General features: G+C 38.5%; 1 protein-coding gene across 16 annotated transcripts; it reads right to left on the bottom strand.

Moving 5' to 3' along the window:
- Window positions 1–45: 45 nt before the first annotated feature.
- lg3h22orf23 (linkage group 3 C22orf23 homolog) lies at window positions 46–27,538 on the bottom strand. Of its 16 annotated transcripts, XM_049572297.1 has the most exons (13): window positions 27,452–27,521; window positions 26,097–26,169; window positions 25,835–25,892; window positions 16,141–16,244; window positions 12,623–12,792; window positions 4,595–4,641; window positions 3,213–3,309; window positions 2,988–3,050; window positions 2,552–2,725; window positions 2,242–2,379; window positions 1,884–1,984; window positions 390–534; window positions 46–169 (listed from the first exon to the last, which is right to left on the bottom strand). In XM_049572297.1, the coding sequence occupies exons 4-12, from the start codon at window positions 16,146–16,148 to the stop codon at window positions 439–441; spliced, it is 894 nt and encodes a 297-aa protein (XP_049428254.1). In that variant the 5' UTR covers window positions 16,149–16,244; window positions 25,835–25,892; window positions 26,097–26,169; window positions 27,452–27,521; the 3' UTR covers window positions 46–169; window positions 390–438. The 16 variants fall into 16 exon arrangements, with proteins under 16 accessions (XP_049428254.1, XP_049428252.1, XP_049428251.1 ...); XM_049572295.1 differs by lacking the exon at window positions 46–169 and having other exon boundaries at window positions 373–534; window positions 26,130–26,169; window positions 27,452–27,538; XM_049572294.1 differs by lacking the exon at window positions 46–169 and having other exon boundaries at window positions 373–534.
- Between the last annotated feature and the right edge of the window lie 46 nt (window positions 27,539–27,584).

Below are 27,584 nucleotides of genomic sequence, written 5' to 3' on the forward strand. Positions count from 1 at the left end.
CAGTATGTTTACTCACTCTGTTCCTGTTCCGTCAGTTAGATTGTCTATTTGTCCTCCATTTTAAATGGTAATCTCTGTCGTGTCTGTGTTTCCGCTCTGTGCCTGTCTTCCTGTCCGGCTGGAACCAAGGGCTTCTGTAGCGCCACGTTTCTGTTGAGCTATACGTCGTCTGAAAACAGCAGCAGGATTATAAAAAATACTGACACTGGAAGGCAGAGGAATAAAATAACTTAATGCAAGTAGTTCATGTGTCTTGTAAGTTTAATGCTTTCACAGCCTGACATCACAGTGCAGCCGGTCAGCAGTAACCTCTTTGCAGACATCACTACCAAACACATATCCATATCCAAACCGTTCCTGAACTGTATTTGAAGTTTCACTGCTTGCACCTGATTTCCAAGTCAGTGGCAGTGAGTCATCTTTCCTGTCTCTTTCAAGTCAGTCTTTGTTATCTTCCGACCCTTTCCTCTCAGATGTCACTGGACCCTTCTCACGACTGTAGTCCTTCTCCAGCAGCTGCAGTTCTCGGATCCTCTGTTAATGAAGTCGTGACACAGCACAGGTTTACACAGGAATTCCTGTTAATTTTTTTAATGACTCGTGGGAACATCTAGTTTTGAAATTGGTCCAGTATTGAGAGTGGGTGGTGCAGCTGGCAGGCTACAATGTGACCAGTCACGATGAGTGTGCCCTGTCAATTTACTTCCACTAAAACTGCTTGTTTTTGCCACTGACAGGCTCAGATTGGTGTTAGAATTGTCTGAAAACATTATGGAAAGGATCCTACAGAGAAATGAAACTGTAGTGACTGACTGTAGTACTTTAGCTGCTACTGGCTGCTAATTGGCTGAATAGTTTGGACATGCACTCAGAAACTTTGCAATCTTAACCAATTCTTTGTATCATCATACATTTATTTTCTCACCAGTGTCCATAATGTATAACCTCCAATCATTTTCAACAAAGTTCAAATAAATACAGCCACATAAATCTTAATCCAAGCACCATCAGCAACTGGCATGAACTTAAATACTATGGCCTGCCTCAGCCAGTAACCTAAGCCACCTGGTGGCGTGGCGGGATAGTACATTAAACACAAAAACATATGGCTCGAACAGAAACATTTTCTGCACATTTGGCTTCTTCTGTGTAGTTTTGTGTACACGTCTCGTTCTGAATCTCATGAGGTGACGCCTTGTTGCAGGAAGAAAACAGTGGACACATGACTAAGATTTGAAAAGAGGAGTGCAAGCAATAGTTTGTTCTGTTGGAGCACAGAAAGTGAACTCTTATCTAAAGGATTTCAGATCGAGACTTCTTTAGGGAGACTTGCACACAAAACAGAACAAGTGAAACAAATGGAAAAACGTTTCATTTGTTTGTAGGGTCGTCTCCATAATGTTGTATGTCACTCATAATAATAATAATGATCTGAGCCTGTCAGTGGCAAAAACAAGCACTTGTAATGGACGTAAATTGACGATGCACACCTTCCTTGAGTGTTTGCTGGCTCTCTCAATACCATACAAACTTCAATTTTTCTTTCTCCCAAAAGTCAGAGACACAAAGACATGGGACAACAGGGTTCTGGATGAAAAAAAAAAACTAGAATTCCCCTTTAAGTTCAGCTGCTTTTTCAAACTGAATAGACACAGTAATACTCGTTTTCCTCTGATGTCTGTGCCTAAATGCCTTAAACCAGACTGCCATGGTAAGGATCTAATTACATTGCGATTGAGTTGTGTCAGTATCTAATTACAATGTTTAAAAGAACATCAGAATAAAGATACACAACAATAAATCAATTTAGTTAAAACACCCATTACCAAAAGATTTCTAAAATGCCTCAACAGCATAACTGGGACTCATTTAAGTTTGTTTACCTGAGATATCTCCGTGTTAATGATGCCAATGTACTGCGCCTCCTGACCCAGAGAGGCCATATCTGCCAGAAACTGTCTTCTCTCCTCTATCTCATCCAGAACTACAAAAGAAACACGTTAATATTAGACTTCTTTTAGAGGCATTGGATATATTTAGTCAAGCAGAGGAGCACAAAGCAGAATCTGCTTCAGGCTGACATAAAAAGAAACAGACTTTGAACATAATTGAAACATCTGGTTCTGTTAGACAAAACAAATTCAATGTTTGTGTTCAGGTTGTAATGGGGAACATTTCCTCTCTGTTACTGCAGTTCATGTAAGTCTAGTGGATCATCTGTTTCCGCGCAGTCAGCCTCACCTTCCTGATACCGGTCTTTCTCCTCTGACGCATCTGGGTTCTGACATGCGGGAACTTTTTGGGAAGATGCAGCTGTGGGTTCTTCTTTTCCTGTTGCCAGTATACTCTGAAGCCTCCTCTTCTCTTTCTCTAGGTCTCCTAGGGTGAAAAAAAGATGACAAGGATGCTGAATATCTCTCAGGATGCATAGAATAAGACAAAAAAGGTTACCCAAATTCAGTGACCTACAGTGTATGCATTTGTTTGCAATATTGGCTTGTTAAAACACACAAATGCAGAATTAAGGATAGTGTCAGCCTCAAGAACATACTTGTAGGACCAGGGGTGAACTTTTCTCTGACGTAGTTGTTCCCAGAGCGACAAGATTCAGCGGTGCGTTTCTGAGTCCTGCCTGGCAGGAACATCGGGACAGATTTACTGGTTTTAGGCTGAGAGGGAGAAGCTGATGATGTGGGGTCAGAGGTCAGTTGTAATGCTGCTGCATCTGTCGGGGAAAGTAAAAAAAAAAAAAAAAAAAAAGTTTTCATGTGGCTGTACAGGATTAAACTAAACGTTTTGGAGAAAAAAATACTGGAAGGGCCCCTTTTATCCTTGTATCCTTGAGTCACAATGTTATATAATCTGGATTCTTAGCATGTCATATAGTGAGTTGTGCAATACCTATGTGTGGCAAATACAATAACAATATTTAAAATATCTATACTTAATGTCTGTGTATACTCCAATATATTCAGTCTCACACTTACTCTTGAGGCTTTTGTTGAGCTGTTTTCTCTGCACGTTGGTGAGTCTCGATTCCTGCATCATCACTGAGCACCAGGAGAGAGAAAGATTAAAATCTCAAAGCACAAGCAACACAATGATGAATGCACACAGACTTACTTGAATGTACCCAGACATGCACACACCGTCAGCTCCTATATGTGTTTCCCATTCACACCACAATATGAATAACTGCATTATCATCTCACATCTCAGCATATCCTGGGTCTCCTTGCTGTACTGGGTGGCTCTGGGGTTGTTCCACAGTCCTCCTCTGCTGTCTTTACTCTGTGAGGAAGCCTCCATCTGCAACCTCAAACACACAGATATTATCCGTTATCTCTGGGGTTTAGTGGTAATTTGTCTCGGTTGTATTGAATGCTACAGCTAAAATTTAATTTGTAAAATCTCTAACAGTTAGATGTCACTCATTTAGACAAATCCTGTAGCTTGAGACACTGAATGAGATCTTACGGTTTACAGTTTTAATGCCAACTAACAAATAAAACGTACTGAGCGCAGTGGTGGAATGTAACTAAGTGCATTTACCCAAGTACTGTACTGAAGTAGAAATTTGTGGTACTTTAATTTTTCTTGCGTATTTTGTTATTTTTTGTGACCGCATTTTTATTTTTTATTTTTGTTATCATCATGGAGGAAACACAACTGAAAAATACAGTATTGACAATTGAGTATTTTATGTTATGACACTTTATAGTTCAACTCAAGGATATTGTACTTTTGATTTAATCAAAAAAAATTATTTGAAAACTTTAGTTACCGGTTATCTTACAAATTAAGATTTTTGTGCAGCTGCAACAATTAGTTAACAAATTAGAAAATTAATTAGCAACAGTTTTGATGATCATTTAATTTTTCATGCAAGAACATTTCATGATTGTTTTTTCAAATACGACTACTAGCTGCTTTTCCTTTATTTAATTTTTTTGGTTTCATCAAATTTACTTAAAATTTTATGCACTGTGTATTTTTTACTTCCGATATTTAACTATCCTAATTGTACTTACATAATTTTACTTACACTTACTACAGAATATTTCAACAGTGTGGTATTAGTACTTTTACCACAGTAAAGCCTCTGAATACCTCCTCCACTGACCGGATGTAATATTACAAATAAAAAGAAATCTTGACTTAGCAAAATGTAGCTTAGCTTCAATGTGTTTATATTAACCAGCCTCGGTGCGCTAACGGCTGGGTGACCAACGGCCAAAGCTGAACATCAGAAAGAATAAGTTGACTCTACATATAAGAAACGCGACAAGAAAGGGATATAACTTAAAAAAAAAAACTGTAAAGAACTTACTCAAACACTTCTTTTCTTATCTTAACTCCTTCGTGAACACAAAGTGTACGCGCTAACAAGCTAATTTCGGTTGTTTAACTCGTGTTTAGACGGCTGCGTCTGTCTGTTGCTATAGCAACCAAGTAGGTAAAAGCACTTCCGTGTTACAGCTGGAAAATGTCGGCGTTCAGATTTTTTTTTAAAAAAAAATGGTTTTCTGTTACACAAACATATTTTAAACACTGAGTAACTGGCTGTAACGTTATTGTTATTATTTTAACTCACCATGTTGAATTTTTTAAAGCCGTTGGCACATTGACAACATGCGGCCACTGGATGGAGACAAAGACAGATGTTGTTCTGGTGGTGTTGACAACGTTTTCCATCAGTTAATACTGATAATGTTGAAATAAAAAAAAATTAATATACACAGATATAGCAACACAATATAATAGATACTACATAATACACAAAGATACTGCACAGAACCCTCAAACTCCCAGGCCTCTGGTAGAGGAATTGTAATATCTCTTTGCTTTGCAGCTACAAATGTTTACTTTCTCCACAAATTCATGTCACATCAGAAGCCCAGACGGGATATCAAAAGACAAATAAGAAGAATTTCTGGAAAAGAAGGTGAAATATTAAAACAGAATAAGTGATCCAGGTCCCTCATATCAATGTTGTAGGCTCCCTGTATGCATAGTCTAAAAATCTCAGTTATTTTTCTGTTTTATTTCCAGACTATTTTATAATTATTTTTAATTACATATTTGTTTGGTGGATATTTATACATTCCTATGATACATAAAGCACATGATCTCTTCTTTTAATGCCCTTCTACCCTGTGGTATCACTCACACACAAATTAAGTTAGTCTTTGGCTTTGGACGTGAACTCTCCTCCAAACAAACTGTAGATGATCTTGTGTCTAACGCCATGAAGAGGCTGCCAGCACAGTTTTCAGCCTGTGTAGTGGATGTCTTGTGTAGTCATCACTCTGAGGCAGAGAGAGCGTCTTTATCAGTGGTGGGCTCGTCATCAGAGATCAGCAGCAGTCAGGAGGCCATTATCTGTGAGACGACAGCAGCCTGCCGCTGCCCCGTGTTCGCAGATAAACAGCAGCCAGAATATAATCACCTTTCACACATAGGTCTTCTGAGAAGTTAGAGCCACACGTCCACAGACCAACCTGTTTCTTGAGTGTGTGTTAAAGCTAGTAGAAGTACTGGCTCAACAAAGAGGATGCAGTTTTAACTGCAGAATTAGAAACTGAATCATTTTCAGCTTTGCTTGTTAGTCTGTTTGTTCATGACTTAAACCAACTTCCTCATGTGTTTACTATTATTTATCAATATATTAGCGTCATGTATTCATGTTAAATGTCTCTGTAATAAATTATCAGCAACAGTTTTGCTGAGATCTCTGTGATGGAACTATACGAGCTTGTTATTATAGGCGGTCCACACACACACACACACACACACACACACACACACACACACAATATTAACATGACACATGCACACACTTCACTGTACGTGCACCAATACACTCTGCACTTTGTGCCAAAGCGTGGTTTACTAGATAGTGGCCAGACATCTGATAGTAAAGTTTACTTGTGAATGAAAAATAACATGGAGAGCGCTGCTTTACTCAGCGCAGTGTGAGCGGGATAACTTTACAGTATTTTATAAAACTTATAATACATTGTGAAGTGGCTTGACTAATGGTTCCATTCAATTCAATTTATCAATATCTGTTTTTAATAATTTTTTGTAATTAATTAATGCAGTTTCCCAATATATTTAGTTATTTTTTAAATATTAGAAAGTTTTGATGGAATATAGCTATCAATTTCTACTATTATCATCAAATAATTACAAGTAAACATCACCCCTTTTTGTTTATTTAATTTTATATGCACTGAGTTTAACACCTCCTCCTTGTTTTGTTTCAAAAGTTGTTGTTTGGTTAGTTTAGGTTCAAGTGTCTGTGTGAGAATGTGGCAAGAGACAATTTTTTACAGAGCTGTAGCTGCACTGTTATTGTGCTCTAGTCCATGGTTTTATTTTTCTACGTATTTTATTTCTAATTATCCCTTTCTTATTTTATGTCCCATTTAATTCTATTTTAAATTTTGAATTGTCTTTGTGTTTGAAAGGTTCCACACAAATAAACTTGCATAAAAGTTACTTTTACATCAACCTGTAAAAATACAGCAATCATTATTTGCAATTTATTTAATATAAAACATAAATATTGTTTGAATCCTCATATTTATGTGTTCTTATATTATGACATTATAGCTACAGGCATGGTCACTTGTATAAATTTACAAAACTGGCCATAATGATTGCATATGCACTAGCTTTTAGAAACTGTACCTCCGTCTTTAACTTATATCTGTCAGTCAAAAAGTCTCAGCAGAAGCTGATAGCCCTTTAAAGATGTTGTAGTCTATCTTAATTAAGAGGAAGCTGATTCAGTAAAGTGTACTTAAACACTGACAGATGATTATGCCAGTCCTTCCACTAAATAATTTTGTTTGAGTTCCAGCAATTACACAACCAACAGGGAAGACCTCGATAAATTTTCATTTGGAATTTTTTCTAAATTTCCTTTTTATTGAGCCAAATGACTCACTCTTCATCTGACACTTACATACTTTTATATACATATATTTATATACTATCTACCTACCCTTACATATCCCTATCTGTCCACACCTCTCCAATCATTTCAGTTGGAATGGGGAAGGAAGAAAACAAAGAATTTCATTTGGACACTTTAATATGTCTTCCTATGCATATAAACAGTAAAATCAGTTCAAAGTAAAAGTATATTTTTTTTCATATTTCCACCAAATTAAATTAATTTAATCAATTAATTTATATATTTTACCTTTATTTGGTATCTGATTGGTTAAAAGTGTGGCTTTGACAGTAAAAGAAAAATGATGTATAATATTTCCTCAGATGACAGAGATGGCTGTCTTGATGAGAATTCTGATGGAAATTGATGTTTTCTTTTTTTATCTATTTAATTTTGGTGGGGGTTTTTGTTGTTGTTTTTTGCATCTTTATTTATTTATTTCCTTGAAAAACTTGATGTTGTTGTGATATATATATTTGTCAAAACAGGCGTGAAGTAAATTACTCATAACTGTTTTTTGTTAAACCTCTGGCTGCCAATAAATAAATAAAAGAAGAAATTTGGAGTTCGATCTTAGTATTACCATCACATTAATATTTAGATACTTGGTCTGGATATGAAAATGAAGAGGAGCTTTTTGCTCTGAATCTCACAGAACAAGACAGTGAGTTGAGGTGAGATGGTTTCTTAGTGTAAATGAACAATCTTTAAGGATTAAAAAAAGAGAGGGGGCCAGCAGAGTAAGTCACGATGACGCTCCACCTCCTAACGGTCCTAACCTACATGAAAAAGAGAGATTTGAAGTTAGACTTGCAGCTGACAGAGATAGACAAGAGAGAGGAGCGAGAGATAGCAGGGGAGGAATGGAGTAAAGAAGGCAGCTCTGAGAACCTGTTTCTGCGGCCTGTTAGCACTGAGCAGACTGTAACTGGGATGAGCGGCCTGGTGAGCTGAGGTTTGACTTTCTGTTAGCTGGGCTGAAGACAGTCACATAGAGAATAACTAAATAAATAATATTAAGAGACAGAGCAACTTCCCTGCTGTTGCTACCACTGACAATCGGTGTCGTATCAAAGTACTTGATGGCTGTTACACAGGCTGTGCTCCCTTCCTTCAGCTCCTTCTCCAACCTCGCTCAATCCACTGACAATATGAAAGTAAGTATCACATTTATTTTTCACTCCTACACAGAGACAGAAAGTTTTTTAATAAATATCGTTGTGATTATTTGTACATTCAACAGATACAGTATTTATTATTTCACTTTATACTGAGTTAACAAATGTGTCAGTCTTGACTATAATGCTAGACTTTTGATTTGTCCCAGAAACTTGGAGATAAATATGGAGGTTGAATGCACTTATTTCAAATTGCTTTAGACAAATCATCCGCTAATGTAATGTTAAAAAGGAAGGAAGTGAAATGTTAGTTTTATATACTGACTCAATAAATGTCTTAAAGGATAGGTTTATATTGTTTGAAGTCTATCTGACATGCCCATATGTACAGTAAAAGAGTTATTGGTGACTGTGCTGCTCGTCCTGGCTTGGCCTGGCCTTACACTGTTAAGTGATGGGGGACAAAACCCATAATACTTCTCATGTGTTAAAATGACTTTGAAAGTTCAACAGGATCTGATATGAGGCTTCAGCGGTCTGAGTTTGACAAAACAATTTTTTGAGGTTCGTTATTTTAGTCAAAAATTCCCTCTGACAGTGTTTCCATGCTGAGCCACACTAAGAAGAACATTTGGAAGATAAACACCTAATGACTGAGTGATTGAAACCGACTGTTGAAGACTCATATTGGCTTCAGACGATCTCTGGAGTACGTTTTAACATAGACCATAGATTTTATCCTCCCTTACTTAGGTTGTGCATATATTGGGAAAGGATATTCACAGGAATATGTGAAATGGACACAAACTCTTACATCACCTGGTGGTGAGCAGGAAATGTGTTAAAATTATGTGCTGGAAACATGAAAACAATCTCAATGCAAAGTCAGTAAGAATTTTTTGTTGTGGTGGGCATACAAATTAACTGTGAAGAGCGAGAAAGTCAGGAGGGGTGGAGAATCGGTCAAACAAAAATGGACTTTCAACCAGGAGACTGTGATGTCATGATTTTATGACATTATTATGATTTATTTTGTCTTGAGATTCAGCTGTGGCCTGTACCTGGCACAGACAATACCCGCAGTGAGGTTCACTGGGAAGACATTTGGTTATCAATGTTGGTGAGACTGTGTCTGCTGGAAATTTCAGGCTCTGACGTCTGAAGGCCTAAAAGGTGACACGAGGAAATACTATATGAGATTTTGTTTAACAGGATCTCAAATCACCACCACTTTTAAATTAATCCATGTTTTAAACTGCCTTGTCTGTTGTATGTTCATTATGTTTATCTTCACGTGAAGCACTCAGTGCTTATAATACCCTTATTGTAAAGCACTTTGTGCTGCATTTCTTGTATGAAAGGTGCTGTGTAAATAAAGTTTATTATTATTATGAGTAGTTTATTAAATCAAAAGTTAGCATAGTTACATGACTTAATGGACTTTCTTTAACTACACAAAGTACTTAACATCACTTCAGCCACACCTACCATTACTTTAACCAAAACCACCTTTTCCTAATTTAACCAAGTATTTTTTTTCTTGAAACCTGAATACCACAACTGTTTCACTGCATTAATGACAAGTATAAAACTGTTACACAGTTTGTATTGGCATTGTTTTCTTGTTGCCAGCACAAAATTTTAACACATTTTATGCCCACCACCACGTGATGTGTTAAGAGGTCATGTCCATTTCACGTATTTCTGTGACTGTGAATGGACAGAAGGAACAGTTTCAGCAACAAAAAATGCTTTCAATGTATTCATGGACTATGGTTGAAGCGATATACTGTGGTTAAAAAAACTTGACAGATATGTGTGTGGTTGTGCTGCTGCCGTGGTCCTGCCAGATGCCTCCTGCTGCTGCTGCCATCATTAGTCATTAGTCATACTTCTACTGTTATTATACACATGTGATTATTGTCACACATGTATACTGCCAGATATTAACATATTCTTTCAACATATTGTACCACAGTAGTAGATTACTGTTAATTTATTATGCTGATCTGTTCTGTACGACATCTATTGCACGTCTGTCCATCCTGGAAGAGGGATCCCTCCTCAGTTGCTCTTCCTGAGGTTTCTACCGTCTCCCCCCCCCCCGTTAAAGGGTTTTTTTGGGGAGTTTTTCCTTATCTGCTGTGAGGGTCCAAAGGATGGTTGTGATTTGTGATATTGGGCTTTATAAATAAAACTGATTGATTGAAACTGATATCGTACATTTGCTTATCTACGATATTGAAAAAACAAATGCAACTTGACGGAGAATCTCTCCTTTATTTTAGTTATTTTCAAAGGGGAGACTTTTAACACATACTTCTGTTAACAAAATGGTTTCAAGTTTCAATTATAGTTATAAAGTGTTTGTTCAACCAAAAATAACTCTTTCGTTTTCAATCTTTTAAGGGTCATTCTGATTGATAACAAGATAAATTCTTTAATAATGTGTTACCATGAAAACACGATATTTTCTGAGACAGTTATCATACTGTGGAAATCTCATACTGTACTGTAAACCTATCCTTAAAATGAAAAAGCAAGGTGCAGTAATATCATTTTTACTATATGTTTTTCACTGTGATCTAAATGCTCTCCACCACCATGTAGGTGTGGAAGTCTGAGGGTGACTCTCTCCCTCCGGACTCTCTCAACAACAAGCTGTCACCAAATAGCTCTGAGCAGCTGCAGGTCTCTCAACAAATGACAGAGGAGCTCCTGGATGATGACAGCCAGGCATCCTGGGACATTGAGTTCCTGCTGTCTGAATGGAGCAACCCGTCACCTGACCTCAACCCCTCTCTGGACAACAATGATCAACGGCTGCCACAGTTAGACCCAAACACAGCGTACCAAGAGGCGGCCACGTTTAAGGACCGACCAGGACAGGAGCATCTGCAGATGAACGCTAATTGCCTCATGGCTGAACTCCTGTCCCCGGCTGAAACCATCACCACCACGTCAGCCCAGCCAGTGCTGTACCACCATGGTTATAATGATGACCAAACAGGTCGGACTTCGTTTCACAGTCAACCTAATGTAGATCAGTATGTCTTTCCTCAAGGAGGCAGTGTGGAGAGGCACAGCAAAGGAAACCTCACTAAAGTCTCATCATGGGACTTTAACCCTTACTATCCCCAGCAACACCCCTCTATGGTGACCTTCCCTGACAGCAGGTTCATACCAACTCAGGCTGTGACCCCTGACCCTCGACACTACAGCTACATTCCACATTTTAACCACAATGCCAACCTTTACTGTGACTACACCCTCGGCCAGGCCACCAGTCATCTTCCCCTCCACCAGCAGCCTCTGCTGGTCAGACCACAGCTGCCCCCTGTTGGGGTGGAGGGAAAGCGTGGTCGAAGGGCTACAGGGAAAAAGAGGCCCGCCATCCACAGCTGTGAATACCCGGGCTGCACCAAGACCTACACCAAGAGCTCACACCTAAAGGCTCACCTCCGCACCCACACAGGTACGTCCCTTTGACTCCACCACAGAAAGTCTGTGACAGTTGGTCTCAATTAGGCCTGCAGAATATAATGCAATTACATGGTTGAATATCGCTATAACAATATTACTTTACAATCTGGACCCCAGTGACCAATGGGAATAATTGTAAACTGGTTTTTGCCACTGTCAGGCTAAGTCTGTTATTGTAAGTGTCTAACATCATTATGGAAAGGATCCATACGGAGGCAAACCTTTTGTCCAAGAGTAGGATCTTTTTTTGTTTAACCTGAAATCGCCATCCCCAAACGCACCAGACCAGTGTGTATAGGCCCAGCATGTTTTTGATGAACTGAGATGGCTTTTCTGAGTTTTATCTTGTTTCTGTCGACTATGAATGAAATGTGTTTTAAGATGATGAAATTAGTGTTTATGTCAATGGAGTCTGGTGGGTTTGGCGATTCCGATTTCGGAGCTGTTCCTGGTTAAATAAGAAAGACAAGAGGTCTATCTCTGTGGGGATCCTTTCTGGAATATTGTCAGACACACAAAATAATAATCTAAGCCCGAAAGTGGAAAAACAAGCATTGGACATTGACAGTTCTCCATTGCCTGCAGGGATAACACTGCAGCCTGTGTTGACTTTCTCAATACTGGACCAATTCCAAAAATCGTTGTTGACAACATCAGAAAATAGGGTCCAAGTTGAAAAATACCAAAGTAACCCTTTAAAGTGTCCCCAGTTCTGCCTTTCTGTTGCTTCCAGCTGCTAAAATACAACCAATTGCTTGCTGAATTTAAAAAATGAAAGGATGATTTCCAACATGCTTCAATTGAACAAACTAAACATTGAGCTGAACACAAAAGGCACTAATAAAAAAGTAATTACATCTCAAAGCACAGTTTTACACTGCTACTCTGTCAGCTAACACAAAAAAATCTCAGAGTGCAATATCCCAGTCTTCTGTGATGTGTTTAGAGCGCCAGTTGATATCGCAGCCCTGTAGTCTCAATATATGATTTAATGTACATTATTTGTTTGGTAACTACCATTTGTTGTATTGTTTTCTCTTCAGGGGAAAAGCCTTACCACTGTTCATGGGAAGGTTGCAGCTGGAAATTTGCGCGCTCCGACGAGCTGACGCGTCACTATCGCAAGCACACTGGCCAGAAACCCTACGAGTGCCTGCTGTGTCAGAGGGCCTTCTCCCGCTCCGACCACCTGGCTCTGCACATGAAGAGACACAACTGATGCTCTCACTCACTCTCACTCTCACTCACTCACTCACTCACACACTCACACACTCACTCACACACACACACACACACACACACACACACACACACACACACACACACACACACACACACCACTGCAATTTAAACAAAGTAATTCAAAGGTAGAGGATTCACAATGATCTGGATGTTCTGTGAATTTTTAATTTGTTTGTGACTCAGTGACCTCATATATTAACTGAACATGTTCCCGGTATTAATTTGAAATCTACACTTGATTACCTGGCTGGTTTAGAAGACAGGCCCACACGTAGACTCAGGTCATGAGAAGTGACAACACAACTGATGGTACAATGGCATCACAAATCATTGTGTACATGATGCCTGGTGGAAGTTATTTGTTTGTCCGTTTTTGGCGTACTTCAAAAAACAAATGAGACTAATTTAACTCATGAGCCTCTAATATATTAAGTCCTCTCCTGTCCTAAAGAAATGATCGATATCCACGGCTTAAAGAGTGACCTTTAGCTAATGACTGCTCAACAGATATATTTTAAGAGTACTCTGCTGATTTCGCATTGCACTCTTATAACATTCTCAGACTCACGATTGAAAGTTTAAATAAGATGCCACAGAATCATAGACTGTATAAAAGAATTGGACGTAGCCACCGTGATGTCACCCATTGGTTTGTGGACAGCCATTACGAAGCCTTGATTTTGGTATATTGGTCGTCGCCATCTTGTTTTTTTCTGGAGCCAGAAGTGACCATGTACAAAGATTGCTGTCAATCACAAGGTAGTCATGAATTAAAGCATACAATTATTGCGATTTACTCTAAATAGGACCATAATTTACAAAATTAACATCATGCTGTATTGAAGGAAACCTGCAACTACCAATTAAGATCATAAAGTCATTAGGAAAAAATGTTTACTATGGTTAAAAAAATCAAGTGAGAAGCGCAGTAATTTTCTGTCAGGCCACCACTGAAGTCACCCTCTGCTGGCCATTACAAAGAATGCAGGTTTAAGGCACTTCTGCATTGGCTTCACTTATCATTCTCAGAGGCTACATCCACTTCTTTTATACAATCTATGAGCAGAGCCTGAGATATTGTGGCAAGGCACCCACATTACCTACAATTCGATTTGGCTACTCACAGCTCTGTTACAGATTGTGTTACGCTATTAGCAGCTGGTGTAGCCTTGAGCCACTAGTGTAAAGTAGAGATGAGCAGCAGGCTAAAAAGGTCTAAATACTCACTTCTTTCTTACTCCACACCTCCAGATGTTTTTCCCTTTTTTTAAATTTAATTTTCAAACTTGTAGTCTTCAGACCCAACTGACACTGACTCAAGGGATCACCTGAAGCAATTCATAAGATTATCTGCATCTCCCTCTGGAGCCACATAAGGTTTTAAACAGTTTTTCTTTCATATATGCAGTGGTACTCTCCAAGACCTAGTTGATATAGGGTGCAACTTTTTTGGATGTGACAAGCGAAAGGTACACAAAAACGTTACATTTCTCTGTGGGGTCCTTTCCACAATGCTGTCAGACACTCAAAATAACAATCTGAGCCTGTCAGTGGCAAAAACAAGCACTTTCATTTACATTGCAACCTATTTTGTGGCTGAAGGTGGAAGCACTCTCTCTCAATACTGGACCAATTTCAAAAATTGTTGCTCCCAAAAGTCACTTAGACATGAAAACACGAGAAAATAGAGTCCAGGTTGGGGAAAAAAAAAATACCAGAGTTCCCCTTTAATGCAACACTCTAGGTTCCAGTTTAGATACCGTGAACTCGAATCAATTACTTGGACATCATTATTCAGATGTTCACAGTGAGGTGTTGGACTTCACAAAGATGTTAAAGTGGGCTTTTCTCTTTTTGTCTCACCCTAATAAAGACACACACACACACGGACAGAGGGCCAGAACAAGAACACACTTATAATGTAAAGTTAGCATGCTTTCAGCAATAAGGGCAACTTCGACCACCAATCAGCAGAAAAAAAGGTTGGCATTGTGCGTTTCTACAAAAGGGATGGGGTGGATAGACTGAACCTTTACGTTTCAACAGTGCTGTGGATACCATATGGTTATGTTTAAGCACAAAAACCACTTGCTTATGGTTAGGAAAGGCTTACAACACCCAGTTGGGGGGGTATGATCCCAGCAGGAGAATCAGTGATGTCACGGTAAAAAAGCAGCCGCTTTCTGTGCCTAAAGACCTACTGGATACACAGCACTGGCTCGCTACATCATAACCACTTTTGTTGTATGTTGGTCTTGAACCGTGCTCTGCAGCTTGGCAGGCATCTTGACCAAAGTCAGCTCATATTCGCTGTCACTTTAGAAACGCTGATAAGATACATATCAAACATGCAAATAAAACATATCTGGGTTTGCAGAAACTAACAATGCCAACATTTTCTACTGGTGACTGGGCTGTAGATCAACACTGTACACACTGTGGGCATGTAGACAGCAAACATTAACACTAACAAAAGACCTACCACAAAATGTGTGTAATACGGGTTATAATACAATACACAGTAGTGTATCCTGTGGGATCTCATGGTGTGCTGAACAAAGTCATGACTGCTTAGTTGCAATGCTTAGCTGTAGATAATCTGATATCTTTGTTAGCTTCCATATTGATTGTAATACAAAGAAACAAGCCATAAAGTTAAACTATGTTATACACCATGAATGCAGGGTTATGCATTTTTGTTACCTAACTTTATGTTTGTTTGTTTGTTTGTTTGGGGATTTTTAATTTAAGAAAAACATATATATGCTTTTGTCTCTCGTATCAAGCAGAATTTATAACTGTAAATAATCTGCATCTTTTCCAGTTGTTAATTATCATCTAAAAATGCGAGACACATATTTATTAATATAATCTTTTATATCAACAGCAGATATTATATTATTGTACAGTGTTTTTCTATTCTCAAAAGAGTGCTTTAGAGTCTTTTCATTGTTTTAATTCTAATAAAGACCTCTATTGCTGTAAAACTGTCTGGGAGTGTGACATGATTTATTCAAACAACCGATCTGAACAATTACACCATCAGTTTCGCCATTATTTTACTAACTCAACATCTCAAGTGCTTTAGCCAAAGATAAATCTGTCCTGCATAAAACAGAAAAAAACTGAATCCACAGAATACATCTAAAATATTATTAGAGCTTCAGCCTTTACACACAAGTAGTGTCAGCCTTTGTCCTTTAGGTGGCAGTCTGCTGTTGTAACATCAGCCCTCATGTATGCAGGCTGGTATTAGCAGCCCGCTGGCTGTTGTGTCTGCAGTGTTTCTAATCTGGGTGAGGTTAGAATCTGTTTATGTAACTCGGCACTCACTGAATCATCCTGATTATGTCAGATGATGGAGATCGTCATCACATTACAGAGCTCACTCTCACACACATGCGCTTGCACCAACATGTACACACCCTCTGGGAACACTGAAAAACAAACACACACATTGTTGGGGAAGCTACTCTGAAAGCATAACTTTGCAAGCTACCTGTTAGTTCACACTGGAAGAAGTTTAACTACAGGAAAGCTACCCAAGAGAGAAATCTATGTTGATTAAAGGAATAGTCCCACACCCACAAAATGTCCATTTATATATCAGTTAGTCATGCCGTGTTACCTTGAATTTGAGAAGAAAACTTTCTTGCATGCCTCCATGGAAAACAGCACACATATTGATTTATTGACTGACTGGGGACCACGTTAAACTCAAGCAACACTATATCAAAAACATCCTTTTACATACATATCTTATTATTATATATTTTTCAGTTTCTGACACTCTATGTGTATGGAGCTAGAATTGTGTCTTTATTACATGAGAGAAAATAAATGATATGAGAGGGAAAAAAATGTTTAAGAGAAAAAAAAATATTTGAAAGAAAAAGTTTTCACACTGACAGCAATAATAATATTAATAATATTAATATTAATAATATTTAATATTTTAGACTAAAAATATTTGAGACTAAAAAATAATATTAATAATAATATTTGAGACTAAAAAAAGTTTTGAGAGAAAGTATTTTATCAAAGAATATAAAAAAATAATTTGAGATTAAAAATGATTTCAGAGAAAAAAACTCTCAAAAAACATTATTTTACTATAAAATATTATTTTATGCTATGAGTGTGAAAACATTTTCTCTAAAAAAAAAAAAAAAAAAAAAAAAATCGTTTCTCTCAAAACATTTTTCTCAAGTCTTTGCTCTCGAGTCAGGATTTTGCTCTCGCTGTGAAAATAATATCATGGGCGGGGCCACATTCCTATTGGCCGGTCTCAATCAAATTGACAGTTGGGTGAGGATTGTCTTGAGATAGAGTGAACAGACATCCCGAAAAATTTGGGACAGTCCTGAAATCAAAGCAGTTGCAGTTGTCCTGAATCCCTAATTGTCCCGAAAATGACACTAGAGCAGAGTCTGGAGGAGTTATTGCCTGATTAAACATTAAAAACTGATCATGGTGGTTGAGTCGTCCTGCAGCTCCCACCGGCTGCACATTGGCTGCAGCTGTCAATTTGATTGAGACTGGCCAATAGGAACGTGGCCCCCCCCATGACATTATTTTCACAGTGAGAGCAAAATCCTGACTCGAGAGCAAAGACTTAGGTTTTGAGAGAGAGAGAGAAGAAATATGTTTTGAGAGAAACAATTTTTTTTTTTAGAGAAAATGTTTTCACACCGATAACAAAAAATAATATTTGAGAGTAAAAAAAATGTTTTTTGAGAGTTTTTTTCCCCTGAAATCATTTTTTAAATCTCAAATTATTTATTTTTTTTATATTCTATGATAAAATACTTTCTCTCTAAACTTTTTTTAGTCTCAAATATTATTATTATTTTTTGCTGTCAGTGTGAAAACTTTTTCTCAAATATTTTTTTTCTCTCAAACATTTTTTTCCCTCTCCTATCATTTATTTTCTCGCACGTAATAAAGACACAATTCTAGCTCCATATATGTGCAGGTTGTCACAACATAACATACATCTTATTTCATTTCACTGTTTTTCCTTTCTATTTATTTGGCATTTAACCTTTTTTTTTCTTGTTACTAAATATGTTAATTATGTATAGTATAGAGTTATGTCATTTTCAGCTGTAATTTCTGTCAGTGTGGAGTTTTTTGTCTAGTAGGGCGACATCAATACATCATGTGACCTGTGTTACATAACCCTCACATGAGCTCTTAATTTGCACACCTGTTTCCACTGCATTTTACACCCTGATAAAGACTCTCTAGTCAAAACGCATTGGTTTATCTATTTACTGATAAATCATTTCTTAAGTCAAAGTGCCTCAGATGCATACTTGGACTGCCTGCGTGCACTATGGACTTTCACACTGAGTGAGCTGGCCAGTCACGCAGTATAATCCAAATCTAATTTATCCAGTTGTACACTCAGTACTTCCCAAACACATCCATATTAGCTAAAACCTCAAGATTTAAAACTAAACTGAAAGTGAAACTTATCTATGTTCTCAGCAGTATATTTTTTTTTTTAGTTTTGTTTAGTTTAGGTTTTTAAAATACCCAGTTTTGGGGGCACAATCCCTGCTTAAAATGCAGTGACATCTTGTTAACAAACATATGGAGCTATCACTGGTGGAAAAACAGCAATGGGTAACACACACATGGACACAGGACCAGTATAAGAACACACTCATAATGTAAAGTTAGCGTGCTTTCAGCAATAAGGGCAACTTAGACCAGCAATCACCAGAAATAAGACTGGCATTGTGCATTTCTGCAAACCATGTATACATTTGCATGTTAGTATGTAGCTGGTAGGCTGAAACTTTACGTTTCGACAAACACTGTGGTTAAGCACAAAAATCACTTGGTTATGGTTATGAAAATATCATGTTTGGGCTTAAAATACCCTGTTTGGAGGGCATGATCCCAGCAGGAAAAGCAGTGATGTCACTGTAAAAAAGCAGCCACTTTTTGTGGCGAAAAAGCTGCTAGAAACACCGCGATGACTCTAAATCACAACCAGTTTTGTTTTTTCATCTTCAATTTGGAAGGCTTCACCCACGTGACACACCATTCACTGTCCCCTCCACCTCCCTGATGATAAAGTCAGCTTATATATTTTGTCACTTTTGAAACGTTGATATAATACTTGTGAAATGTACAAATAAGACATATTTGTAGTTTACAGAAATATACAATGCCAACATTTTCTTCTGGTGACTGTGTTGCCCTGTTAAGAATCTCTAACAGGTTTTAGGGCAATAGATTTTCAAGGCTTGTAGCAGGTTTAATGGTTTAACAGGATTTATTTTATAAGGTCTTGGCCCGAAGGAAGACAAGTCCAAACATACTGATTTGGAGGTACAGCATTTAATCTTCATTTGGAACATGTTTCCTCTTTGGTGCATCATCAAGGCTATGATTGGCTTCTTAAACCTGCTCATCCAAGATGGCACGATAGCAGGCCAGATGAGAGCGCAAACCCGCATTGCACATACACACCGATCACAACCACATTAGTGCCCTGCTCACAGCCAAATATACACACATGAGGTAATCCTGATAATTATAGTGCTGCAGATATACTCCCTGGCCATTAATAATCTGTTATCCACTGAGACTGTGCTCACATAGCAAGATATTACACTCCAATAGATAAATCCACAACACTTCACTGACAGGTTAGAGATAGTGATGAGGCTCCATTTGCAGTGGGAGTTTATTTTGGTGGAAGATTTAAGGGTGAGTGATTCGAGATTTAAAGTTGACACGAGGACAGAGGCGGGAGTTCTGACCTGCAATGCCCCGAAAAGAACAAACAATGAAACTCTTTAACAGATTCTCCTTCCACTTTCTAGTTTCTCCTTCCCTGTTTACATCATGTCACACTTCTACAGAGGGTATTATGTAGGCATTATGCATTCATGGCAATATTCAGACGTTAACAGTTTGCAGAACAAGCACTGAAGCACGAACACGCCATTAAATATTAAGCTATGAAATGCTTTTGTTTTCTGTCTGGCTGAGCGGCTAAATGGGTCAAAGGTGGAAAACGTCATTACTATAATGTTTGTGACCAGTTCAAGGCTTACAATCTGAATACCACAAACAATGCCGGCAATGCAATGTATTTTTTTCAGCATGAGACAACTGCTCTGTAGAGTTTCATTTTCCGTAAACCCCCAAAGCAAGATGGAAAATTATTTATGAAAACAGCTCATCAAAACCACTTAATTTCATTGTTGTATCTGAGAGAAAACATCATATTTCTACCTCCCTGCCACCCACGTATCCAGTGGGGAAAACCATGTTTCATCAACAAAACAAAACAACAATTTAAATGCTGAGCAACTGAAGGGAGGGAGGGAGGTTTACTGGGGACAGATGTGCTGGGGCATTGTAAAGGGGGAAAGTGGGACTGATTACCAAAGGCCCAAATGGGGAAGAGGCTCTTAAAAAGCCTGGAACAAAAAGTTTGGTTTCATTTGTAAATTTTTACTTTGAGGTAATTTGTGCCATAACTAGATTAATATTGGCTGAATAAATCGGTGGAGACGGCTCTCTTTGGCTCCCCTCACCCTTGACAAATGAACAAAATGTTTTAATCCATCCCTGTACTAGTAACAGGCTGCGTTCAGCCCTGACAAAACGTAGCAACACGTTTATTCAAACGAAAATGGTGGTGTGTTCAACACTTTGTTGTCTTGGGCAAGCACACTGCCTTGTAGTACTGTGGGGTTTCATTTAATTCACTTCACACAGGCTTTAATGGCATGTGAAAAACATATTTACAATGCCAAAGCAAGTGTGAAATATAAACAAAAAAAGATGTGTGAATAAGTAGAGAATGACGACACATTTATTTATATACAAGTCACTGCTGATTGGGTAACACCTCTCACAGACCCACCACACAAGAGAAAATGTACCTCAAAGGCTGTTTCACACCATTTCAAAGAAACATGTCATTCAACCCAGAAACATAGCAAAATGGTCTACAGCGTTTTGAGATTGAATGTGCCTTATTAGTCTCTAAGGGCCCTGATGCATCAAGTCGGCCTTTGGTCGATATCAGGCCATCAGGTGAGCATCTGCCGCCTTAGCTTTTGGGGTGTGTCCCGCAAGGCTGGCCCTTGTCACCTGTTTTCCAGCCAATTCAGCATGTTGAATTGGCATTGGAAACGGCAGAGCCTGTCAGTTAATGAAATCACTCTGTGATTGGCAGTTCAGTTCAGAGAAGAAGAAGAAAAACAAAAGTGAGGAAAGCAAACAAATGGCTAAAGTCAAAAAGCCGTGAGATGGAAACAAACCTGTTATATTCATTCATTTAATTATTTTCCGTAACTGCTTATCCTGTCATGCTGGAGCCTATCCCATCTAATACTGAGCGAGAGGCAGGTTACATCCTGGACAGGTCGCCAGACTATCACTGGGCTGAACTTGTTATATTCTGTAAGATCCTTTAGCCGTTGAGCTCTTAAGAAGAAACTGTTCAGAACTGCTTCTGTTATTGTTTGCTGGTGAATGGTAAACATCATTTCAGCAACAGGTTGTGTTGTTAACGTGCTAACTGGCTAACTAGCGTCTTGAATCTGTCCTGTTGTTCTTCAGATTTCCCTTTTTTGAATGACTAACGCAGACTATCTGCTGGTATGGGGAGTTATTTCCTCTCCAGCAGGCACAGAACATATGTGCTAACTGGCTGTCGGCTGTTGTCCTTGCGGTGAGTTCAAGTGCAATTTCTTGGCCGACGCACAGACGGCGTCAGGAGTCACAACAGTGCCATGAGTTCTTTGATGTCGCTTTGGTGTGTCTGGGCCTTAAAAGCAGAGCCAGGTGAGTGACTGCTCATGTTGCTGAAGCGGTCATGTTTTTCCCAAAGAAAGGGAAAAGACAGGAAATAAAAGAAAGGGAAAGAAAGCAAACTGATGGAGACCAGAAATGTGAGCACAACTAACGCAGTTCAAGAATGATTTCGCTAATATCAGCAGCTGTTCAGACTGAAGGCAGTCAGGCAACCGGGAACTGAGCTTAGAGCATATTTGCATTGTGTAATAAAATTAATGGGTATCATAAATTAGCATCATAGCTACAATGCCATAGGCTTTCTCTATCTATTAACAGTCAACACTGATAAAGCTAAACATCATAAACCATCTGGCCCTCAGTTTCAGAAACAGCCAGAGTGAAGCAGCAGCAGCCCGTCCCTCAATATCTCCCGTCAATGTTACTGAGGCTGTGAAACAAGGGGAGCTCAAGAAGAAGCTGCTGAAAGCTACTACACGCAACCATTTGACATTAAGGTGTCGCAGATGACGAGGTTAAGACAGTTTAACTTTGAAACAATATTTAGCCCCTTTCCTAGTAAACTAGTATGAAATGTTTGGTATCACAGGAATCTTTTTAATCTTAAGATTCATGATACCTCTGTGGAGAAATGCAGATGACCTTAATGTATACTTCAGTCTTAAAAACATATATGTATTACTGAATATAAAAAAACTAAAACTAAACTAAAAAAACTTTCAACTACCTAAACAATACAGCCAGTTCTGTGCAAACATTGTCATTCAACTTCCTCCAAACACTTATTTCCTCTTCCTGCAGGCACAGACACACTAACATCCAGTGTGTGAAAATAAAGCAGGACAACAATGTTACTTTGACACAGCTGAGCAACTTCAGTTCACCAAACAAACTCCGGCAGACACACACAGTCACAGAGAAACCCACACTTAGACAACAATCACTTTCCACTATATATCATAGCATTAATATTTCAGGAGCCCGGCCTCTCAAGTGAGTGTCTGTAAATGGATTTTCTCTGCATTATTAAACCCTGCTACTTCAGGACAGCACTGACACCAGCCTTCAAATTGAGATATCTATCCACAGTATGTTATCATCTGTATTGGTATTTTACGGGGGTTAACCAGCCCAGACGCCAGAGGAAATGCTGGCATTGTGCATTACTGCAAACCACAGATATGTTACATTGGTTCGCTTTATACCTAACATATCAACGTTTCTAAAGCGGTGCAGTATATGAGCTGACTTTGTCATCAGAAGGTAGTGGGGATGGAGATGGCGTGACACCTAGGCGAGACGCCTGCCAAGCTGCAGACCACTGTTTACAGACCAGCAAACAACAAAACCGGATTTTTTTTAAGTAAGTCATCGCTACATCTTCCTGTTTAGTGACCACACATGGTGTTTTTTAATGACCCCTTGCTGTGTTTCCACCAGGGATAACCCAGTGAAAAGTGGTGGGTTTTTTTTACCGTAACATCTCTGTGGTTCCTGCTGGGATAGTGCCACGAAAAGCAGTTGTGTTTTACAGAGACATCACTGCACTTTAAACCAGGATTGTGCCACCAACACCGGGTACATTAAACCAAGACACAACTTTATCCTAACCATAAGCAAGTGGTTTTCTGGCTAATCCTAAGCACTTGTTGAACATAAAGTTTCAATGTATCTGCTAGGATTCAACCAAATACTCATATGAAGCCAGTATGCAGAGTATGAGTATCATTCGAGTACTCTGAAAGAAGCAAAATCCTCATTTGTGTAGCTCTGTTCAATCTTTTAATCCTATGATAAAAACTATCGGTAGCTCAATCCTGAGATTGTTCTGTAAACCGTTTTCTAATAATAATTAATACATCAACTTCTGATCAACCCGTATCTATATCAGGTTTAAAATAACCTCCAGTCAGACACCACACTTTTTCTTTTTACACCCCACACACTTGCAGTTTAAACTCCACCCAAAATGAGTATGGATACAGATAATTTAGTTGGTTGAGCAAATACAGAAAAAGGTGTACTCTCTCATCTACTACATATGGATACCTACTGGTTTTCACGTACAACGTTTATTCTGGCAGCTGGGTTGGCCATACTAACCCTCCAAGTGTTAGGAGAGGTAAGGACCTCTAAATGCAGACAAACTCATCCAGCAGAGTAACTGTCAGTTCTCGCTCCAAGTTAAGTCTTGTCTTAGCTCATTTAAAATATTTAACTTTGTATGGGTTTGTGGAATTATTGACCGCACTGTCTGTTTGTGATTACATAACCTCACAAAATGGGAATCTTGGCCTGATGTCCAAAACCAAGATGAGGATTAGAGTGGTGAAAGCTGCGGCAGTGCTGAGACTGTCGAGAGGGACTGTGAGTCCAAGTAGAACGAGGGATGTAAAAAAAAAAAAAAGTCAGGAGAGAGATCAAGAGGGAGGGGGGGGGGGTGAGCTGATTCCCCTGATTTGAACTTGAGCGTACACACAAAAAGTCAAACAAGGCCAGGGTCTGCTCTGTGCTCAGGCACTCAATTACTTTCTGCCTTTTTTTGTATTGATTGCATACACATGGAAAGGAAAATATCAATTAAAACCCTGTGTTACATTCATTGCTTCTCACCATAATCAAGTGTGTGTATCCTTGCAGTTGTTTTAATCCTGTTAAATGTATTTTCCCAGCCCAGTTGTCAAAAGAAAAAGTAGAAACACTTTACATTTGTACATCTCATACTATTATATCAACATTTCTAAAGTGACATAGTATATGAGCAGGGGGTGGAGGGGAAATGGATGGCATATCACCTAAGAGAGATGCCTGCAAAGCTGTCAACAAATGCTTGAGACCATTAAACAACAAAACCAGCTGTGTTTGAACAAATCATTGCCGTGTTTCCAGCAGCTTTTAAGCCACCAAACATGCACGTTTCTTCCCATCGCTGCTTTCACAGAGAGGATAGTGCCATCAAAAGAGATTATTTTAAGCCAAAACATGATCTTTTCCGAACCATAACCATGTGGTTTTCATTAACCACAGCATTGTTGAAAGTTTAAGAAACATAAAGATCAAACGTATCCGCTACATAATGATGTACAAATGGTTTCAATTTGAATTTCTTTTCCTCTAGTCCCAACAGCAGGTTCACATTTTGTTTTTTAGTTAAATGTCTCAACAATTGGATTAACTGAATATAAATTTGGTAACATTACAGACATTTAAGTTCCCTTCTCTCAACGGCTTGTACAAACTTTGGCAATCCCCTGACTTTTCATCTAGCGCCATTATCAGGTCAACATTTTTTTGTCCAATACTTTGGTTTGTGACCGAACCTCCAAAACCTCAGCAATAAAAGAGATGAGCATGGTAAACATTATGCCTGCTAAACTTCAACATGTTTGCGTTTTTACAATGTAGTGCGCATGTTAACATGTGGATGTTAGCTCCAAGTACCACGATGCCTTGTGGTGCTTAGTATGCCCAGTACAGCCTCACAGAGCCACTCATGGGTCTGTAAACTCTTACTCATGTTCAGGAATTTTCGAGAAGTGATTCCTGCAAATGTTGCTCAAGTCTGATCATGTAACAAGAAAATGAGACACTTCATTGTGGGGAAAGTTGATTTAAATTGGAAACAGATGACATAATCTCAGAAAAAGAGGTAACCTTGAAAAAAAAGGAGTCGCTGAAATCATAAAGTTTCATTTAATCTAATTTGTTGGCAGGACATCCAGCTGAACCTTGGAACAGCAGAACGGTTTTCTTTTCACTAAATTTTCCCCCAAAACACTCTATGAGTCTGTGCACATCACTGCATGTCACAGCCGTGCACCAACATGTTTAAATTCATCTGTCAAGGTCATAAAAGCAGGTCAATAGTGACATTGTTGTCACTACAGGGTCCAGCATTATTTATGAGTGAGAAGTGTTGTTGCCTTGTTTTGGGGAAACTGGTGAAATTGACACAGAGACAGAGAGTCCTGTGTGAAGGATTTCCATGTGCTGTGAGGAAGTATTACTGTCCAGTAGATCGCTCATTGAACAATGTTCCTTTTTTCTGTGCAACCTCACCCCAACTGAACTTCCAGCCCTGCGCAGTCCTCACATGCTCTCTCTTTCTGCGTATTACATAACAATCCTCTTTTCCATTTACACCATCAACTGGCATTCAAATGACTCACTCTCTCTGTGCAGTGCTTTACATTCATCATCTACAAAACATGGTTATAAAATGTATAAATTAACTTACCGCTTCAGTGAAACCGTGTTGAGCTTCTTTTGTTTTTACGCGGTGAGGCCAACAGTATCTGAAAACAGAGAAAATACACAGAGTGAGTGACATTACACATGCTCACGTTTATTCTTTGACATGTGTGTCTGAAAACCTAATGTTGTGACAGAAAGAAAACTATAACTGTATTAAGTGTTTGAAGAGAAACAAAAGACTGCATGTACTAAACATATTTTTCCATGCAGCTGAGTTACCCGGAACTCCGGTTATGGGTGCTCACCTGCAAAGAGCAGCTGAGGACAACTCAACTCACCATGACTGCTGTCCACACAGGCAATTTTAAACTGGATGACCTGATTGAACAGTGATGTAAACAACAAGGGAAGAAAACAGAGAGATATTAATACACAAGGTGTTAAATGGGTGAGAAATGACCTTCACATTATTAAAAAAGAAGAAAAATGTTTTCTTCAGAAGAAAAATGTTTTCTTCTGCATGTAATTTATGCTCAGTAAAAAACTGATGAAACTGTAAAATGTTAATAATAACCAAGCCCCGCACAGCTGCTGAAGGGTAGGGCTGGGCGGTGTGTCCTGAAAATTATATCATGATTTTTTTAGGCTATATCTTGATCCACGATTCAATATCTTGATATTCTTAAATCTCCTCGAAGGCACTTCATTATGCTAGGACTAGGAGACAAACTCAAACATAACAATATTTCTGACAAAAAAATACCCTCTCTGATGTGGCAACGTGCCAGGGATTACTTTTTTTTTTTAAATTTTTTAGAAAATATTAACATATTGAGATTTTTGATCAATAATCATCATCAATAATGTGGATATAATGACTAAGCAGGTTAAAGCAAGCATTAAAACCATTAGAGTAGAAAAGAGTAGTATTGTTTGACAATTCAGTACCCAAAGAAAATTGTATCAGACTGAGTCAAACATGTTGCATGACTTAGTATGATTACTGTGAAATCTTGATGTTTCCTCTGTCATCAGGTCAAGATTTCACTTTGTCCAATACTTGGGTTCTTGACTAATTTACCTGAGAACTAATGCCATTCCCTTCAGCCTCTGTGCTTTGTTTAGTGCTAATTAGTAAAATGCTAACACGCTAAATGGTAACATTACATGGCTAACATAAGCATGTGAGCAAAGTCCATGAAGATGTTAGCATCATTACATTAGCATACAGCTCAAACCATTGACGTGCTAAAGTAGAGCCTCGCAGTTGCTAGCATGATTGTGCAGGAAGCATAGGGGTTGTATTTTGTTCCTTGATGAATGAACTGGGTCAACTGCCTTCCAGCACCTTCCCAGCACCCATATCTCTCTCTAAATCGGTAAAAACTGGCAGTGCTGGTTAAATATAAACCAATATTCTGTTACTCTGCTGCTTATTTCTAAACTAAACTATGTTCAAAAACATATTTTAGTGCACAGTTTGGCAGTAATATGACATTTGTGAACAAGATGGCGCCACACTGTTTGTGACTGTGTAAATGGAGGTTGTAAAACTCAAATCAAATAGTAAAACTAAGCAGTGCTGATAAAATAAACCACATTGTGTTTGCTGTGTTCTCTACTTCGTGCCTACAATATTTTCAGACATATTTTAGCTTACCGTTTAACTCTAAGTCGAAATCATCGGTTATTAGCGGCCATTTTGTTTCCTGTAGAAATAAACGGCTAAGCTCGCACTGCATCATCAACCAGCGGCGCAATGCATTCTGGTAGTTGTAGGTTCTCTACCTCTT

Source organism: Epinephelus fuscoguttatus, linkage group LG3 (assembly GCF_011397635.1).
Source record: "Epinephelus fuscoguttatus linkage group LG3, E.fuscoguttatus.final_Chr_v1".
Classification (NCBI taxonomy): Eukaryota; Metazoa; Chordata; class Actinopteri; order Perciformes; family Serranidae; genus Epinephelus; species Epinephelus fuscoguttatus.